This window comes from Urocampus carinirostris, chromosome 10, assembly GCF_059441175.1.
Source record: "Urocampus carinirostris isolate Australia breed hairy pipefish chromosome 10, RoL_Ucar_1.0, whole genome shotgun sequence".
Taxonomy (NCBI): domain Eukaryota; kingdom Metazoa; phylum Chordata; class Actinopteri; order Syngnathiformes; family Syngnathidae; genus Urocampus; species Urocampus carinirostris.
Window position 1 is genome coordinate 39730075 of NC_142358.1, and position 20670 is coordinate 39750744.

At 37.4% G+C, this 20670-nt stretch overlaps 1 protein-coding gene across 1 annotated transcript in view; it reads left to right on the plus strand.

Moving 5' to 3' along the window:
• Positions 1 to 14347, plus strand: part of axl (AXL receptor tyrosine kinase) — a 65498-nt gene extending 51151 nt beyond the window's left edge. Inside the window, exons 11-20 of the mRNA XM_088345657.1 lie at positions 774 to 903; positions 2332 to 2423; positions 3839 to 3934; positions 4038 to 4115; positions 5523 to 5615; positions 6666 to 6787; positions 6868 to 6977; positions 8828 to 8987; positions 9064 to 9200; positions 11213 to 14347. Coding sequence (XP_088201783.1) covers positions 774 to 903; positions 2332 to 2423; positions 3839 to 3934; positions 4038 to 4115; positions 5523 to 5615; positions 6666 to 6787; positions 6868 to 6977; positions 8828 to 8987; positions 9064 to 9200; positions 11213 to 11702 — 1508 coding nt within the window. The 3' untranslated portion in view covers positions 11703 to 14347. The remainder of the gene's footprint in view (positions 1 to 773; positions 904 to 2331; positions 2424 to 3838; positions 3935 to 4037; positions 4116 to 5522; positions 5616 to 6665; positions 6788 to 6867; positions 6978 to 8827; positions 8988 to 9063; positions 9201 to 11212) is intronic.
• Positions 14348 to 20670: the final 6323 nt, after the last annotated feature.

The window sequence follows — 20670 nt, forward strand, 5'->3', positions numbered from 1 at the left end:
CAAAATATTAAAATACAAAAACATAGAGACATACTAGCTTATTTATTTCTTTTGATATATTTTATTAATTTATTGGTAGATGTAATTCATAGTCAATTCCATTTAACATAAATATATTATTATTGAGGAAATATTTTTTCAGTCGCAAAAAAAATACAAATTACAAAATATACTAACATATAAATTGGTACACGGATAGAAATTGTGGAAATACAAATTTAAATAATAAAAAGATACAAATACAAAATTTGTGAATTTCCCTACAGGGATGAATAAAGTATTTCTGTCTCTCTGTCTCTCTCTCTCTCTCTCTCTCTTTCTCTCTCTCTTTCTCTCTCTCTCATCATTTTTTTCAAAATATTAAAATACAAATTTACCAATTTATTTGTAAATGTAATAGTAGTATTTACTATTATGCATGTAATATAAATTGGATTTCTGACCTTTGCAATAATCAATCAATAAAAATAATCACGTAGTCAAAAAAATATATATATTTTTAACTGATATATTTGTATATATTTTGCTTTTATGACATCCAAAAACTTTAAAATATTTTATTCACATTTATTTTGCTTTATTAATGTCTTATTTTGCATGCAGGGTTTACTTAAAATCAGATTTCACACATATTATATTTGTATTAATTTGCATATAGTACTTTACTGGAGTAATACTTCGGAGTTTGACCAAATACTTTTGCGATATTTCAACAAATTGTTTTTTGAACAGGCTTTGTTAAGCACAGTTTGTCGGATTTCCTCTCCCTTCAGGTCTGTCGTCGCCGGCTGCCTTTTCGTGGCACTGGTGGTACGTCGTGATGGCCGCCACAGGCGCTGTGGCCCTCGGGGCCCTCATGTCCGTCTACGTGGCCAAACTGCGGCGCAAGGAGACGCGATTCGGGTGTGTATTGGCCAGGTGCACAAATATACTATTTTTTAATGATTATTATTATTTTTAATTGAATTTGACTTGTGTTGACTACATTCTAGTACAGTGGTACCTCTACATACGAGTTTTATCCATCCCGGGATTGTGCTTGCATCTCGAAACGAGCACACTTTTTAGACATGAATGAATTCAAAATTAACTAATTAGTTCCCGGCCTCCCAAAAGCATCCAAGTAGCTAGAAAACACATTTCAGTTCAGGTCTCCTGGGAGGGGCGAGAACCCCTTGTGGGGTTCAGTGTTCTCGATTGCCCGCGTCCCTGCGTCCTAGACTCTAGATTATTTTTGCTGGGGATGCATCGTGTCAAATCAACGTGCGTCCCCGGGACGCAACTTTTTTGACACAAAATGGTCATTATCATTTTTTAACAAAGATTTACCGCACTCAAAACTTTTTGTCAGGCAGATCCGCCATTGTTGTTTTGGTCCGAGTTTTCGTCTGCACGCCCGTCTCTTTTTAGAGACCCCGCCTTTTTCGGCTCAATTCATTAAAGAGCCGGCTCTCAAACGGCTCACTTGCTTTGATGCAATATATTACGAATGATTATGTTGTATAAAGAAGTAAAAGAAGAAGTAAAAAAGGAGAAAATGAAAAAAAGACAGGTTTGTAGTTATCCCTTTAATAAGTATATTACCAACAATAATTTAATGCAGAAAATGAATTCATAATTTGAATAAGAAAATGTATTATTCTACTTAATTATATTTGCATGTATTTTTTTCCTTCTTCAGTGAACGTCCAAGCGACTTCATTTTGGAACTTTTTTTTTCTAATAAACCTCATTCATGTCGAGCAACTCAGTGTCTCACAACAAAATGTTCATTAACAATATATATGATATAAGGAAACACATGTACAATATAACATGTTAAACTACATAAATAAACATGTTTGGGGAAAAAAAATTTTTTTTGTATTTTGTAAGGGAAAATACGACAGTTTGTAAGGGCATGGAGCACACTACATTTTGGGGAGCCATAGATCTCTGTTGGGACCCATAGATTTTTGAGCATGCGAGTCCCCGGGACCCATCACTTTTCACAGGTAAAATGAACACTGGGGCTTGTCACGTCAACCTTTGATGCGCAAATGCAAGCTAACTCCCCCTCCCCAACGTCAAATTCCACAAGTATCAGACAGATATTATATCTATGTGATAAACTTAAAACACAGTATTCCTTGTCATTTTCTGTCATTGCAAAACAGGATTCTGACCAAACGTTGAGTACTTTACACGGTTTTATTATGAGCACCATTTAGGGCAGTGGCCTGATGTTAAAAGGTCACTAAGAATTGTGTACTAAACTCCATAGATTTGCAGCAAAAGTAAAACACGACTTTTCTTGTGTAGTAAACACGAGTCGGTATTTCATTTTTTCAGCGACGTGTTCGAGCCAATGATGCAAAGCGGAGAGCTGGTGGTCCGCTACCGTGCACGACGCTCGTACAGCCGCAGGACTACTGAAGCCACGCGTGAGTTTGAGCCACTCCCTGAATGTTTTTTAATGACAATTCTTTTTACTCTTTAACAATTTGTATTCATATTTTTAGAGTTAAAAACAGTTCACATATAATTTTTTTAAAATAATATTTGCTGCTATTTGTTTCCTTCTTTTTTAAATAAAATTTGTAGAAAAAATGTAAATTTATAGTAATATTCTTATTATTTTAACTGCAATTTTTTTCTGTATTTTAAATTTTCTCGCAAAAAAAACATTCGAAGTTAAACATTCTAAATATAGTAAAATTATTATTGTTTAATTATTTCTGCTGCTATTTTTTATTTTATTTTTAATCATATTTTAAACTAAAACAGTTAAAATATAGTGACATTATTCTTCAAATATTTTTGCTACTATTATTTTCACTTCATTTTTATTCCTACATTTATTTAACAATTATGTAGATTTTTATTATTTAATATTTTTTAGCTGCTATTTTTTACTTGACTTGACTTCATTATCATGATACTTTTTTTTCTTAAAAAAAAGGAACTATTTAAAAACAATGAAACTGTTAAGAAAGATATTCATACTTCCATTAAATACAATTATTATATATTTTTTTGTTTCATAAAAATGACAAAATAATTAAATGGACAAAACTGGCAGATAAATATGCTAATTGTTATATAGTTTTATAAAAATACTGTTTATTTCAAAATTATTTTCATTAAATGCAAAAAATACACATTACTAGTAATATATATAATTTACTATTTCTTCTTTGTAAAAAGAGAAATGGCATACCTCAAATGAGCTGGACTAGCTGCCATGTGCAATATTAAATGATTTTGCTCATTTTATTTGTCATGTTTTTCATTCTGAACATTTTTTTCTTGTATTGAGACAATCTAGCACATCTTCAGGCACGCATGTCTTATTTGCACCCTCGCTAGAATCTCCTCTGTGAACCTGAAGGATCTCGATGCTTATTTTGATGTTTAGTCTGGCGCTTTAACGTTTATCAGAAATCAAGCCTGCATATAAAAAACTCCTAAGTCCCCACAAACAAATTCCACAACGTCTCGGAATGATTCAGGACAGCACCAAACACACAGATTTGCCTTACAAGTCCCAGCTGGCCCTTAAATGAGTCCTGCAGCTGAAAATACCATTAGGGAATCTTCTGGTGTTCTAATGCATGTTTTGGGGGCCTCCTCTCATAATTTATCACTTTTATATTGATAGATTTTTTTTGTTCAGCGCCAACTTTGAAGCGAGGAATAAGATGATGCTAATTGTTAACAAAAAAGGATACAAAGCTCCGTTCCGGCATAGATGTACCATATTTCTCAAGCTACTAGTTGCATCTCATTATAAGGCGAACCTTCAAAAATATTAATATTCTGATTTTATTTTTCTGGTTTTCCTTTTTTTTGCACACAGTAAACAGTCTCGGCATCAGCGACGAGCTAAGGCAGAAGCTCCAAGACGTGATGGTGGACAGACACAAGCTAACGCTGGGAAAGACGCTAGGCGAAGGTACACATTATTGAGAAACAAAATCATCTTTGCAATAATATTTTGGTGTGACTCTAAGGATTGTCAAAGATTCCCTTGTTAATTTTTTGTGTGACGCCCGCAGGGGAATTTGGTTCCGTGATGGAGGGTCAGCTGTTGCAAGAGGATTCGGTTCTACGAGTCGCTGTCAAGACTATGAAAAGTGAGTGTCTCCCAGTGGTTTAGTCCCGTGGTTCTCAAATACTGGGGCAGAGCCCCTGGTGCCTAGAGTCAAGTGCAATTGCACCTCCACTACACAAGGGTGCAGTGGCATTCTCGAGTGTTTTGTTTTCGTGCAGTGCATTGAGTATGAAGCGTTGACACAAAGTGAAAAACACTCTTTAAAGTACCCTAGGACAAAATATATAAAACGAATGCATAGACAGACTTAATAAAGAGACAAACAAGTCAAGTCATGTTCATTTGTGACGCCCTTAATCACAAGGAGTCTCAAAGGGCTGCACAGACCACAGATTATTGCAAACTACTTACTATTATTACACATCCCCTGATCTAAAACCTACATGAGGGCAAGGGAAAACTCAAACTTCAACATGAGGAAAAGAAAGAAACTTTGAGAAGGGGCCACAGTAGCTCAGGAGGTAGAGCGCTCGTCTTGGGATCAAGGGATCCCAGTTGGAATCCCGGCTCGTCCGTGTTACATGTCGAAGTGTCCTTGGGTAGGACACTGAACCCCTAATACCCCCAATAAGCTGGTTAGCGCCTTACATGGCTGCAAGGCCGCTATTGGGAAATGTGGAGCACATTGTAAAGCGCTTTGGGAAGTCATTGACTTGAAAAGCGCTATAGAAATGCAGAACATTTCATTTCACATGAGGTCACCCCCTTTCCAGGATTACCAGGCTTGCATGTTGCAATAACGAATAAAACACAGATATTATCAACGTGAAATATAGATTATTCATATGCTATAGAATAGAAGTGTGTTTTAAGCTTAGATTTAAACATTTCCACTGAGGTTGCAGATCGAATCTCAGGGGTAAGAGCATTCCACAGCACCGGGGTCCGAATGGAGAATGCTCTCGAACCTGCAGTTCTCTTCTTGGCTCTTGGGATCACTACTAGCTAAGACGAATAATTTGCAAAGCTTGCGTAGCACTTCACTGTAACCACAGAGGGAGACAACCAAAGACTGGTGTGGTTGCTATGTTAAAATATCGGGCAGCAGACAGCACAAAGAAAAATAAATTGGGCCGTCACTTAAAGGCATTACAACCCCATTACGATGGTTGAATATTTTTTCAGCTAAAATGTGTCAAAAGGTGGATATTCGGCATGGACAGAGGTAACGCGTTACTCCCAATATCGAGCAGTCTTTGCTTCGTCCCCACTTTAAAAAATTAAGATCCATTATAGGGGGGCACGGGAGGATTTCTTCTTTCACCGTGGGTGTAACAAAAAAATAATTGAGAATCACTGTTTTAGCCTGTGTTGATAGTGAAAGTTACTTAAGAGTTTTTACGTATTTTGACCTTTTTGGTTGCTAGGGAAACCAAGGTAGCATGTGGTTAACAAATGAAAATGTACCGTATTTTTTTTCTTCTTCTAGTTGCCATCTGCACGCGTTCAGAAATGGAAGACTTCCTGCGAGAGGCCACGTGCATGAAGGAGTTTGATCATGCTAACGTCATGAGGCTGCTAGGTGAGTTGTCATTATGGATTCCATTTCATATTTATTATCTATTAAGTTGAGTCATGTTTATTTGTAAAGCCCTTGATCACATATATTAGTATCTTCTAATGTTTTTTATCTCAAATATATTTCATCATATTTTTATTTTTTAATACTTAATTTGTGGACTTTTAATTTGCTTCAGAGTATGTTTCATATTGTGTCGAAAATGTTCTTTTTGCAGTAAATGTAGCAATACGGCTAATTTTTTTTTCAATATTGATAAACCATGCACTAAATTCTTAAGTCATTAATCATTTCACATGAAATGGAAATTAAAATATTCACAGATCTACAAAAAATTGTAAAAAAAAAGAATCAATCTCAGTTTTTTACATGTTGAACAGATTTAGAGTCAACAACACAAAATCTATGAAAATGAAAACCAATGAATTAAAAATTTAAAATGTTAACTCTTCAATGATATAAAAAAAGATAAAATGCAAAAAGTTAACTATTTTTAACTTACTTTTTTATTTTAACCAATTTAGACACAGATTCTCTAAAAAACATGCGAAACATGAATTAAAATAAGTTAAAGAAAACGCAAAAGATCAGTCATCTCTAATATTGAAAAATGTAATGCACTCTACTTCGAAGTAAACAATATCAATAAAATGAGTCCAAATTTGGCTCATTTTTCTGCTTTTTATAAATACAGTACTTTTTTGCCTTCCATATTGAACTCCATTCTTACCCAACACCTATACCTTTCCGTTTTTGTAAACAAGTGTGAAATAGCCAAGCTTGGCATGCAATGTTGAGGCAGAATGGCAGAATTCATGTCAGTTTATAGCAGCCCATTGAGACAGAAATATTACAGATCATCGATAGGAACAACTCAAAATAGCACAAATTATGTGCTCTTAGAAAGATAGCAACTTTATTTTAGTCACCAAAATAAACCCCCTCAAAAAAAAAAAAATTTTGATTGGCCGACCATGAAAAAGGTGTACGAACCCTGTAATAGCCACCTGCAGGGGGCACCAATGAGTTGACATGCCTTGTTCCTCCGTACAGGTGTGTGTCTGCAAACGGTGGAGAGCGAAGGCTTCCCCTCACCCGTCGTCATCCTGCCCTACATGAAACATGGCGACCTGCATACGTACCTGCTCTACTCTCGCCTGGGGGATTGCCCCGTGGTCAGTCAATTCAAACCAAGCAAAAACAAATCGAATAAAATAAAGTCATGTTCAAATGTGTGACGGTTGTTGCGGCGCAGTACCTCCCGTCCCAGATGTTGGTACGCTTCATGACGGACATCGCCCGTGGCATGGAATACCTCAGCAACAAGAACTTCATTCACAGAGACCTCGCTGCACGGAACTGCATGTATGACCCGCATCCTTCAGTTAACCTTGATCATACATCCATCCATTATCTGCACTGCTTATCCTCAGTAGGGTTGCGGGGGTGCTGGAGCCCATCCCAGCTATCTTTGGGCAGTGGACAGGGGACACCCTGAACTGGTTGCCAGCCAGTTGCAGGGCACACAGGGACAGACAATTCGGTTGCTCATTCCCACCTAGGGACAATTTGGACCGGCCAATTAACCTGACATGAATGTTTTTTGGAATGTGGGAGGAAACCGGAGTGCCCGGAGGAAACCCACGCAAGCACGGGGAGAACATACAAACTCCACACAGGAGGTTCTATCTCATGACCTCAGAACTGTGCCGCTAACCACTGCGCCGCCGTGCTGCCCTACCCTTGATCAGTGCTTCTCAATTACTTCCTGTCACGCCTCCCCTCAGAAGAAGAAATCGTCTCGCACCCCCCGAGAAGTCTGTCCTCATCCGGGTTGTATTTTCATGGGGTCATTTGAGGGTCTGCACACTGAACAGATTTAAAGTCCAACAACAACGCAAAATCCTTGAAAATGCAAAACGATAGAGTAAGAAGTAAAAACATGTTTTCAATGCTATAAAAAAAATCATAAAATGTTGGAAAAATAAACTACTATTTAGACACAGACCCTTTGAAAAACGAAATATAAATTAAAAAAGTAAAACAAAAAAGAAAAACATTGAAAGATTAAATGCCGATTCGAAGCAATCAATATCATTAAAATGAGTCAAAATTTTGCTCATTTTTCTGCTTTTTGTACAGTGTTTTCTTTCTTTTTTGTCTTTCGTATTGAACTCAATTATTACCCAATACGTTTAATGTGACGTAGCCAAGCTGTGTGTGCATTATTGAAGCAGAATGGCAGAATTGATGTCAGTTTATAGCAGCCTATTGAGACAAAAAAAAAGATAGATAGATAGATACTTTATTCATCCCTGTAGGGAAAGTTACACTTCCAGCAGTATCCTTTTGTTGTTTATTAAGAGATTAACAGGATGGCCTCGGGGTGCTGTGTTGTAGTTTAGTAACAGCGGAGTGAATGACGTCACACGCTAGGCCAAATGTTCGACATTCCTGCAGCCACCTCGTGTTCCCGTAGATAACGAGTCCACCTCCTCTCCGCTTCCCGCAGGCTTTTGTGTCTCTGTCTGTCCTAACGGCGCCGAAGCCGGGTAGCTCCACGTTAGCGTCCGGGATGCTAGACGTGGGCCACGTTTCCGTAAAACACAGCAAACTGAACTTCCTGTAAGCTTTGATATTTTTCACCAAAACAGCCAGTTCGTCGCTCTTATTTGGTAGAGAGTTCACATTCAGCATGATTACGGACGCTACCGAAGGCTTATAACGATGCTAGCCGCTTAGCCTTCACCTTAGCTCTGGCTCTGCATCCACGATAGGGCCCCCTCATCACGCCAGCACGAGAATTCTTCAGGGCAAGGAGTTGATTCCTCGAATAAACGCATTTTTGTGCGTTAAAACCCATAACTATAGGATAGAAAGTAATCCAAAGTGTAGTAGTCAAACGGGACGAAAAACACTGAAGATAGAAGCAGACACTTAAAACAATAAAATCATAAGTCATAGATGGGAACACCTCCAAATAGCACAAAGTATGTGCGAGCAGCGAGATAGCAACTATTTTAGTCATCGAAGTCAATGAAAAACAAACGTTCATTTGATAGGCACTAGATTTCCATCTTTGAAGGTATGGAAGAATTGAAATTTGGCCTTGAAGTGCTCAAATAGTGCTTAAATTTGGCCTTGAAAACGATGTACAAACCCTAGGAAAATGGTGGAGAAGGGCACAGCTTTAACATCCTTCCTTCATGTCCCAGGCTGAACGAGAACATGAACGTATGCGTGGCCGACTTCGGCCTCTCCAAGAAGATCTACAACGGCGACTACTACCGTCAAGGGCGGATCTCCAAGATGCCTGTCAAGTGGATCGCCATCGAGAGCTTGGCAGACCGTGTCTACACCACCAAAAGCGACGTGGTGAGTTGCCATCATACGATACATTTCTCCTTTCCGACGGCGTCCTTCTATCTTCTAAACTTTTGTCGCCCCCCAGTGGTCGTTTGGTGTCACCATGTGGGAAATCGCCACCAGGGGGCAGACGCCGTATCCCGGGGTGGAGAACAGCGAGATCTACGATTATCTGAGGCAGGGGAATCGTCTCAAGCAGCCTCCGGACTGTCTGGATAACATGTGAGTAGATTTTTATTCGCTACTCTGCTGTAAGTCTACTTAAACATACACACTAGAAGTCAAAGTCAGAAGTTTTGAAACTGCAGTGCACTGCGTTTTTTTTCAAGGTTTTGTAGAGAGTGATGGAGTTTTGGCCAACCACAATTGTTACTGTTCAAGTTTTAAAATCGCAGACCAATCAGAGGCAAGTTTTAATAATGGCACAAGCCAATAAGCACGATTCAAAGTTTGCATGCACCACACTATGCCACACCCACCGTGTGAGCTCATTGAGTGTCATGGCGGACTCTGTAAACATAGTCCCAGAGTCAACAAACAATAAGGAAACGAGGTTTGCACCAAAGAAGGGCGGTACATCACTTGTTTGGACCTATTTTTACTAGGAATTCATTGGGGACTCAAGGGGGTGCCAGCCTGCAAAACCATTGTTCCCTTTATAGTTTAGTAGACACTAAAAATAAGGAAAGAAGACACAACAAATGTTTTTAATGAAATGATCTGCATTTATATAGCGCTTTTAAAGTTAAGACTTCCCAAAGCGCTTTACATTGTGCTTCACATTTCCCAATAGCGGCCGTGCAGCCATGTAAGGCGCTAACCTGCTTATTGGCGGTATTAGGGGTTCAGTGTCTTACCCAAGGACACTTCGACATGTAACACGGACGAGCCGGGATTCGAACTGCGATCTCTTGATCCCAAGACGAGCGCTCTATCTCCTGAGCCACTGCCGCCCTTTGAACTTGCAAGGAGAACAGGAGAGGACCCAAACCTCCGACGTTTTAAAAGCCCTCCCTGATCTCTTCCTTCTTAAATCTCTGGGTTACAAAAGTTCTGCCCTAAAGGGTGTGGGTATCAAAGAACAGCGACATATTTGGCAGGCAGTAAAAAGAATCATGAGGTATATTAGCCAAAATAACAAAGTGGCATCTTGTGCAATCTCCTTTGCGGGACTCCAATATTTAAAACCCAATAAATTTATCACAAATAAATACATAAATTGATTAAGATAATACATTATCATGTAATTAATAAATTCCTCTCCAGTTGGCAGGTAAGTATTATTTCACCATGTAGTATTTTTTTACTTGCTTATTTTAAGTAATGATAAAAAGAATACAAAATAAGTACATGGTCTGGTGTGGCAAAGGGCAGTTGAATTTGCTGTTTTTGAGTATTCTTTGTATTAGAAAAATGTCCTAAAATTTGAAAATAGAAACGCAATCATTTGACATAGCAGATTGTTTTGTTCAATTTTAGGGGGGCTTTATTTTTATTCTAAAATATAGTAAAATAAGAAAAATAGATGTAAAATGATTAATCTGCCAATTGGGCAGTATTATTGTTATTATTATTATGAAAATTATTAAATATAAATTAAAATATTCACAGATCTGCAAAAAAAATTGTCAAATAAATACAGTTTTTAAGTTTTTTACACACTGAACAGATTTAAAGTCGAACAAGCACACAAAATCCCTGAAGATGCAAAAAAAATTGAGTTTTTATATATATATAGTATATTTATGAAATATATGAACTGTTTAGTGCTATTAATAAGCGATAAAATGCAAAACGGTTAACTATTTACAATTCTATTTTAACCAATTTAGATACAGACCCTCTGAAAAACATGCTAAAAAATATAAACTAAAATAAGTAAAACAAAAAGCCAAAGATCAGCAGTCTCTAAGATTGGAAGATTGAATGCACTCTTCTATGGAGCAGTCAATATCATGAAAATGAGTCCAAATGTGGCTCATTTTTCTGCTTTTTATAATACAGTACTTTCACTAGCATTGTTGAAGCCGAATGGCAGAATTCATGTCAGTTTATAGCAGGCAATTGACACCACAAGATTGCAGATCACATTAGCACAAAGCTCGTGCTAGCAGTAAGATAACGACTTTATTTTAGTCATCAAAGACACAACAAAAACGTTCTTTTGATCGACGCTGGTACTGTAAAATTTGTCCCTGAACAAGGTGTTAAGTAAAAGTCTGTTTTTTCATCAGCTACGCTCTGATGTTCTCCTGCTGGCTCCTGAGTCCCAAAGACCGCCCCCCCTTCGAATCGCTCCGCTGCGAGCTGGAAAAAGCCCTGGAGGACCTTCCGGACGCCCAAGACCCGGACGAGATCCTTTACGTCAACATGGAAGACTCCTCGGGGGAACTGGGGGCCGTCGGCGGATGCGAGCCGCTGGGGGGCTCCTCCCCTCTAGGAGGGTCTTCCCCCCTGGGCCTTAAAGGCTTGGAGATGACCACGGCGGAGGTGCACAAACCCAACCGCTACGTGCTGTGCCCGCAGCACGACAGCGGGCGAGCCACGGCAGAGTCTTTGGAGAGCCTGGACGTGAATTCGGTTTTCTCGGCCGCTACCTTGCCTTTGCGCTATTCGCGACATTCCACGCTCCGAGTTTCCACGCCGGACGTTACCCGGGCCTCCACGCCCGCTACCGAGCTCCTGGACGAGCGCGAGGCCACCCATAAAGTGGCGTGGCAGTGACCAAAAACGGACCTGATTAGTCAGACCACGAAACATAGTGGATTTTTCTAACTCTGAGGCACATCTAAAAACCCCAATTTGGCCAGAAATTCCATGGGGTGCCTTAAATGGCGCAAAATACTGGTGGATGAAATTGGAAATGCACACAGTATTTATTCGTGGTTTTATGGTACACTACCGTATCTGTCATAGGATACGGAATCATCGCTAACCAAAATCACGAAAGATGCGATGCAACTAGAATCGAACCCAGGTTGCGGCGATGAGAGCGCCAAAACGTAACCACTCTCCCACCGGTGACACAGACGTAATATGTAAAGGCATTAGATCTTATCTCATGATCACACTATTTTTACAGGGTTTGTATGGGTGCTTGAAATCCTTGAAAAGGTCAGTAAATGCTTGAATTTTAGGTGTGCTTGAAAATTGTTGCCATTGACATGTTTCTTGGCAGTCTGACTCTAAAGACCGCGCAATAGATTTAGGGTTTTTTTTAAGTGCGTGGAAATGACACAGACATGCCTGCTCTGGTGGCTTTTCATTATGGCGTTAGCATGAAAAGCTTCACCCCTGCCACCCCCTACTGGTTGCACCAAGAGGACGCCTCTATTTAGAAAACCGGTTCTTTTAGCTCGGCTCACTGAGAAGAGTTGGTTCTTTTGTTTCCCAAACAGTTCCTCAGAGACTTCTTGGGATAAAGAGCTATATACAGTAAATAAAGAAGACTTGACTTTAATCATAAATTATCATTAATAATAAAACAAGTGTACTAAATTATTGAGTCATTTCCAATGTTTTGCAGGAAATCCCTAGGAAACACTTAAAATATAGATTAAACTATTCACAGTACTTTCTTTTTTTGTCTTCCCTATTGAACTTAATTATTACCCAACAGCTATAAAGCTTTTTTCGTGTCGGTAAACAAGTGGGACGTATTGAAGCTGCGTGTGCATTGTTGAAGGAGAATGGCCGAATTCATGTCAGTTTATAGACGCCCATTGACACAAAAATATAATAGATAATAGAAACGGCTTAAAATCGCACAAAGTATGTGCTAGCAACAAGATAGCCATTTTATTTTAGACATCAAAGTCAACCAATTTTTTTCTTTTGAAGGTACTGGAAAATGTGAAAAATTGGCCTTGAAATGTGCTTGAATTTGGCCCGCTTTTTCTTTTCACGATTCTTTAACATTCGTTTCTGTCACTGTAAGTAAACAGTGTGATCATGATATAAAATCAAATGTCATCTTTATCACTGGTAGTTTTGTGGGTAGGATGCTCTCCCTGCCGCAACCCAGGTTCAATTCCTGTTGCATTTGATGTTTTGTGATTAAGATTTAGCTGCATTGCACTCACACATAGCATAAGTTAATACGATGGCTCTTACTGAGGTTTTAATTCAATTCGCCTAAAAAAAATAAAAAAAAAAAGACTTTTTTGGGGGTGCTCGGCATGATAACCCGTTGTGCCTTATAGTGCAGAAAATACGGTACTTCCTATTTGTGTGCCTTGACCGAAGACATTCCAGGATGCACCACAGAAAAAAAGAGCGCCATTTTTCCCCAAAACTCAACAAAAGAGAAAACAAAGAACCCACGGTAGGAATCTGGTAATGGTTTTTTTCCATTTCCTGAAGGCATTCTCTAAATTGGGTAATTATTCCAAGAAGTCTTTTTTTATTTTCCATTTGCACATAACTACGTGCACATAAAAAGACACCTCCCTAAATGTAAATTTCCGAGCCAGTTTGCCTAAACTCGAGGTGTCCATACTTCATGAGGGCCACTCAGAGAAATTTAAGGGACATTGTCGTATTATATAGCACCTCTTTGTGGTAAAATTACAAAAAAAAACAATATTGATTTGAAAAATGGGCAAAAATACATTATCTGAATTTTTTTGCAATACGCATGGGTCCAGAAATACGTATTATATTTTTACTTACCATAAGGCTAATCTAGAGGTCGGGCCATCTTATTGCTATGGGTACCCCCAAAAACCTTGCGAAAGAGCAGTGAAAAATGATTCGGTTTGGTCGCTTCCGAGTCGCCCTAGTTTGTAATCTTGCTTGTGCTTTGTAGCACTCGTTATGGTTGCACAAGAGTGACGTCAAGTGGTCAAATATTACATATTGTCCCTTTAAAAGAAAGCAGGGATGATTTTTGTTTTACTGTGATTTACCATCCCAATTCATGCTAATGCAAATAGGATTCCACTCACGGAAGACAAAAATTTGACTTTGAATTTTAAACTGTAACCAGGTAGTTTGTTTACTATATTTAGATATTTTAAAAACAAATTAAAAAAAATAAACCATTTATTTTAGTAAATACCACCGCGGACACCAGCTAGCCCCCTCAAAAATTGACCGTTCGTGAAATTGGCTCCCCATGGATAGGTCATTGTAATTTTCAACGAAATGTGATTTCTAAATGGCATGAAAAATTTGATCATCAGTGTCTTGAAATAGATGACCAATTTTTCCAAAATCCCTTTTCCATTATCTTCCGCACGTTGGGGGAAGCAGCCTCAAAAGGAAAGCCCAAACGTCCCTATCCCCAGCCACCTCCTCCAGCTCATCCGACGGGATCCCGAGACGTTCCCAGGCCAACCCCGAGACATAGTGTCTCCAGCGTGTCCTGGGTCGCCTTCTGCCGGTGGGACATGCCCGGAACACCTCCCGAGGGAGGCGTCCAGGAGGCATTCTTATCAGATGCCCGAGCCACCTCAACTGGCTCCTCTCAATGCAGAGGAGCAGTGGCTCTCCTTTTAATATTTAGCTTAGAATTTGCATCATCCAGTGCCCTTATACAAGGCAGATGTCTTTGTGGTTGACTGGGCCTATTTTTACCCTTGTTTCAATGATTTATAAAATTAGACTTTATCTATACGTATAGTGGCCTTTTAATGAAACGTGCATATATATAGCGCTTTTCAAGTCAATGACTTCCCAAAGCGCTTTACAGTGTGCTCCACATTTCCCAATAGCGGCCCTTGCAGCCATGTAAGGCGCTAACCTGCTTATTGGGGGTATTAGGGGTTCAATGTCTTACCCAAGGACACTTCGACATGTAACACGGAGGAGCCGGGATTCGAACTGGGATCCCTCTGTGTCCGCGAAATCTGCTTAAAACCAGGAACCCGTAAAACACTTAGGTACGGATTCACACAAGAACATACTCGCACGTGCACACCCTCAGAAGTTAAATTGAAGAAGGATCATTGACAATTTTCTACTTCTGAGGGTGTGCGCGTGCGAGTATGTTCTCGTTTGAATCCGTACCTAAGTGTTCTACGGGTGCCTGGTTTTAAGCAGATTTTGGTACCTGCCTATGCATAACCCTACTTTTAATAACAACCAAGTAATAACAGTAATAACATCATAACTTATTTTCGGAATGCGTATCAGACTGGTAGCGTAATCAGTAACAAAAAAAACCCCAATTTAAAGTATTCGATCGGGACCACAAAAATCCACAGAGGGCTATGAACTTCTCCTAGACCACGGTTTGGACACCACTGGCTGATTCAACTATAATGGATTTAAAATTGTGAATATCTTCATCTGATAGTGATGAAATGAGGCCAAATTCCTTTTGGCCACCCTAAAAATGGCACAACTTTTGCTCGTGGTAGTTTCCATTTGACACATTGTCACCATGGCAACCGCTCACCGCCTCCCGATGGGAAAATAACACTGCCGAAACGTTTGCTCCCTTGAGGTACCGAACAGTCCGAAGATTTGAAGGACTTTAAACAATAAGAAGAAGCACATGGACTTATTTTTGTATGCCAATCCTTTTCTACATTTCCCAACTTTGCACTCGTGACTTTTTATATGACCGTGTACGTTTTGTGTAAAATGTCGATACTTTTTGTTTTTTACTTTGTGAATCCATGTGATGGAGAACTCCGTGTCGCTTTAAAGACTTCCGTTTCGATTTTTGGAAAACAACAACTGCCATTTTCGACGCACTTATTTGACTCGATATGTAGAATTATGATGTATTGTAAATAGCCGCCGCCGCATCCGGTTTTCGGTACTTGTACTTCCTGTGTCCTTTCATAATAAGACGGAACAAACGTACTCGTGGAACAAAGTGCCTTCATAAAATGTTTCAAGCTCCATTTTTAACTTGCAAATTTGCATTGTGATATATTCACTTCCGTTCTTGACTATAAACGTCAATTTCTTCTTTTTGACTGCACTCCCTCACTAATTTGGAGCTCAATTTACTGAGTACTTTCGCCTTACTGGTAACATTTAGTAGTTGAGAGAGAGCGAGAGAGATGAATTTAGATGTATACATACATATATATATGTGTGGAGATATATATATATATATATATATATATATACACACACACAGTGGAACCTCGGTTTTCGAACGCCTCTCAGTTCGGACAAATCGGTGTTGGACCAAAAATTTCGAGAAATTCTTGCTTCGCTGTTCGCTCAAAAAATCGGAGTTCGAACGCCGGTACGCTAGGGTGCGATGCTGAGCGGCGTACGGGTGTTTTAGCCCCTAATTATGCCCCCGAAGAAGGTCGGTGCAAGCAGGACAGGTGAAAAAAAACCAAGTTGTTCGTTCAACTATTGCCTTTAAGAAAGACATAATAGCTAAATATGAAAGAGGTGTACGAATTTCCGATCTTGCTAGTGAATACAGCATGGCTAAATCTACTATGAGTACGTTAGTAAAGAATAAAGAGGCTGTGAAATCGAGTGATGCGGCTAAGGAAGTTACCGCTATAAGCAAGCAACTGCCGCAAGTTTTGGAAGAGGTTGATTTTTCGCTCCCCACCGTCCACCACAAAGGTAAGAAATCCTATTCATAATCCTTTTTTTATTTTTACACGTTCATGTCTTCCGTACGAAAGATTACGCTAACGCGAACGTACGATTAGCCTGGGTTAGCTTTACGTTAAACATTCAGGGTGTTGGAACGGATGAAAACGATTTTACATTACTTTTAATGGGAAAAACGATTTTCGGTGATCGACCAAATCGGTTTTTGAACAGGGTTCTGGAACGGATTATGGTCGAGAACCGAGGTTCCACTGTATATAAATATCAATTTATATAATATATATATATATATATATATATATATATATATATATATATATATATATATAATGTGTGTGTGGAGAGAGAGATATATAAATTTAGATATATATATGTATGTCTGTGTAGAGAGAGAAATTTAGATGTATATATGTGTGTGTAGGGAGAGAGCGAGAGCTATATAAATTTAGATGTATATATGTGTAGAGAGAGAGAACTATATAAATTTATATATATATATATATATATATGTATGTATAAATTTAGACATATATATATATATATATATATATATATATATATATATATATATATGTATATGTGGAGAGAGAGAGCGAGAGCTATATAAATTTAGATATGTGTATATATGTAACCAGCTCAGTAGCCTAGATGGTGAGGCGCCCGCTTTGAGACTGGGAGGTTCAGGTTCGCGCCCCGGCCGAGTCATTCCTAAGACTTAAAAAGTGGTCGGCGGCGCCCTCTCTTGGCTGCGGCTGCATCGGGTCAGATGCAATCGACATTTCGTTCTGTGTACATTGTTACACAGAATGACAATACAAGGAAATTATTATTATTATTATTATATATATATATATACAAATATATATATATATATATATATATATACATATATATATGTGTGTGGAGAGAGAGATATAAATTTAGATGTATATATGTATGTCTGTGTAGAGAGAGAAATTTAGATGTATATATGTGTGTGTAGGGAGAGAGCGAGAGCTATATAAATTTAGATGTATATATGTGTAGAGAGAGAGAACTATATAAATTTATATATATATATATATATATGTATGTATAAATTTAGACATATATATATATATATATATATATGTATATGTGGAGAGAGAGAGCGAGAGCTATATAAATTTAGATATGTGTATATATATATATATACAAATATATATATATATATATATATATATATATATACATATATATATGTGTGTGGAGAGAGAGAGATAAATTTAGATGTATATATGTATGTCTGTGTAGAGAGAGAAATTTAGATGTATATATGTGTGTGTAGGGAGAGAGCGAGAGCTATATAAATTTAGATGTATATATGTGTAGAGAGAGAGAGAACTATATAAATTTATATATATATATATATATATATATATATATGTATGTATAAATTTAGACATATATATATATATATATATATGTAAAGCGCTTTGAAAGGTCTTCATTGACCTGAAAAGCGCTATATAAATGCAGACCATTTACCGTCATGATGCTGCTTTGAAACAAAATGGCATACTTGAGGTAAGTATTAGTTTCAGGAGCGAGCAGCAGCAAGTCAACTGCAGGAGAGAGAGTGGGAAAGGTGAGATGGCACAACATTCATTTGGACAGGTAACTTAAAATTAGTTTTATCTGGTTATATCAGTATCAGAAATTATTTTCCCCCAATTTTATTAACACTCCACTTATTGAAACATGAATATTTTGTTTGTTTGTTTGTACATGATTCAATTGTTTGTTTGTTTGTACATGATTCAAATTGAATCTTTTCTTCCGGCGCCGTCACGAATGGCAGCCACTCCAGCAGCTCCCGTGTTATTTTCGATTGTTCTCTATTGTTCTCAGCTCAGGGATGCTGCTGGAAATGTGAATTTCCCTTCGGGGATGAACAAAGTATCTATCTATCTATCTATCTATCTATGTATATGTGGAGAGAGAGAGAGAGCGAGAGCTATATAAATTTAGATATGTGTATATATATATACATATATATATATATACATATATATATGTGTGTGGAGAGAGAGATATAAATTTAGATGTATATATGTATGTGTGTAGAGAGAGTGAGTTTATATATATATACGTGGAGAAAGAGAGGTTTCATGTTTTTTATGATTTTATTACAACACTAATATGTTTACCACGAAGAATTACACGGTGGTCAAGCTTAAAGATTGATACAATTATAAGTATAGCTTGTTTTCTTAGACAGTATATCTGAATGTTTTCCAGCCTGCCACATTTTACCAACAAATCTTAATTTTTTTTTTTTAATGAGTGACTCTTTTTTGACGTCACTTCCTGTAAATGGCTTTTGTGGATTTGTAGTCTTTTTGGGAGGCTATTTAACACATTCTAACAGGGTGGAAATTTATTACTGGCACATGTCAAATAAAAAAAAAAATAGAAATTAATTATATCAACTTATAACATTCAATTGCATCACGAAATCTGGTTTAGTGTAGTTTAGAAAATGATTAAAGAAACAAAAGTGATTTTATAATTTTATGGCCTACACCTCGTGAAGTTGATTGGATGGCATTGCGTATACAATCAAATTGAGCATGAGTGTTACCAAACAGTTATCTAAAATACAAAATAATCTTTGAAATACATTTGATTTAGCGTTTTATGATCGCAAACATTAAATGTTTGAATAATTGAAGTAGCTTTGACAAACATTTTACAGATTTTTGAAAAGAAAATCAGGATTTGAGAATCACCCATAAATGTTATGATTTGTTGTGAACTAAGTACAGTACGTAAAAATTTCCAAGTGGGCTCTTATAGTGTAAAATCTGAATGTTGTGAAAACCGAATTTCACCGCAAACATTTTCAATTACAATTCATCGTTGAATTCGCGATTTTTTAAAATTAAGTTTAGCTGGTTGAAATTCGTTTTGGAGGTTTGTTCGCAGTTATGACCAGCAGAGGGCGACATCGAGAAATAAATGGCTCGGTAAAATAATTCCTCCACGAATGACAGAAACTGTCGCTCATTTAAAGTTTTCTTTTTCCATTTTGGCCATTTTGTAACTTTATTTTCTCATAATACCCCATAATACTTGAGTTTAAATTTTGTGTATTTCAAGATTAAACAAGGATTATTTAAGAATTATTTTACTATATTAGTGAAGGTTTCCTGGAAATTACAATAGAAATTTACAATTAAGACTGACAATAATTTACTTATTTTTTTTAAAAAGGGAAAAGAATGGTAACATGTCCAATATTAGATTACAGTATTTTCCGAAATATTGGGCGCACCTAAAAAACGATGCTGGAAATTTTAAAAAAGGGCGTCTTATAATCCAGAAATACCATCAATAATGTAAAAAAATCATAATTACAATCAATGCTTCTACATACGGTAAATAATTTATGAACACATTAATTCATTTTCGTTGTGAGAACAAATTTTCTTGTATTTGTTTTATGAAATATATATATTTAATTTTAATTTTCTTACCGTACCTGTTGTTTTAATTCTATGCGTCTGATATGTAAAACATTTCACAGATGAATATTTTTAAAGGTGCGCCTTATACTCCGGAAAATTCGGTATGTTGCCTGTTTGAAGTATAAATAGATTTTATTTGACTATATTTTTACTCTTTCAATAAAAATAAGAAAAATATGTTTGCTCATTTTAAGTATAATGGTGAAAAATAATTCTTAAAGAGAAAAAAAATATCTGATTCTTTTTTATGTGTGAATTTTCCTACGGGGATGAATAAAGTATCTATCCATCTAAAGTAATAATATATAAAAGAAAAGAAAAGAAAAGTCAAAATTAAAATCTGTAGAATAATAAGGAAAATACGGGTAATACTTAAAATGAGTGATGTTTGTCCAATGGGGTAAGAATAAGCTTTCTCCCGTGGCGTTGAATATCGTGAGCGCATATAAAACATATTTTTGCAAATAATGTTTGCTTGTGTTTGCCTGAGAGTAGTACTCTGCATTTTCCTGTTTAAAAGTGTCACCCCCCTATCAAATGTACCCCAAATACTTGTTTCCCCCTTTTAAGCTGAATTCAGGACGTGCCTTGTCCGAGCCCATCTAGCTGATCCCGTCCAAATATCAACTGACAACAATGTCCTTTTCTGTCTCATTGAGTATCGTCAG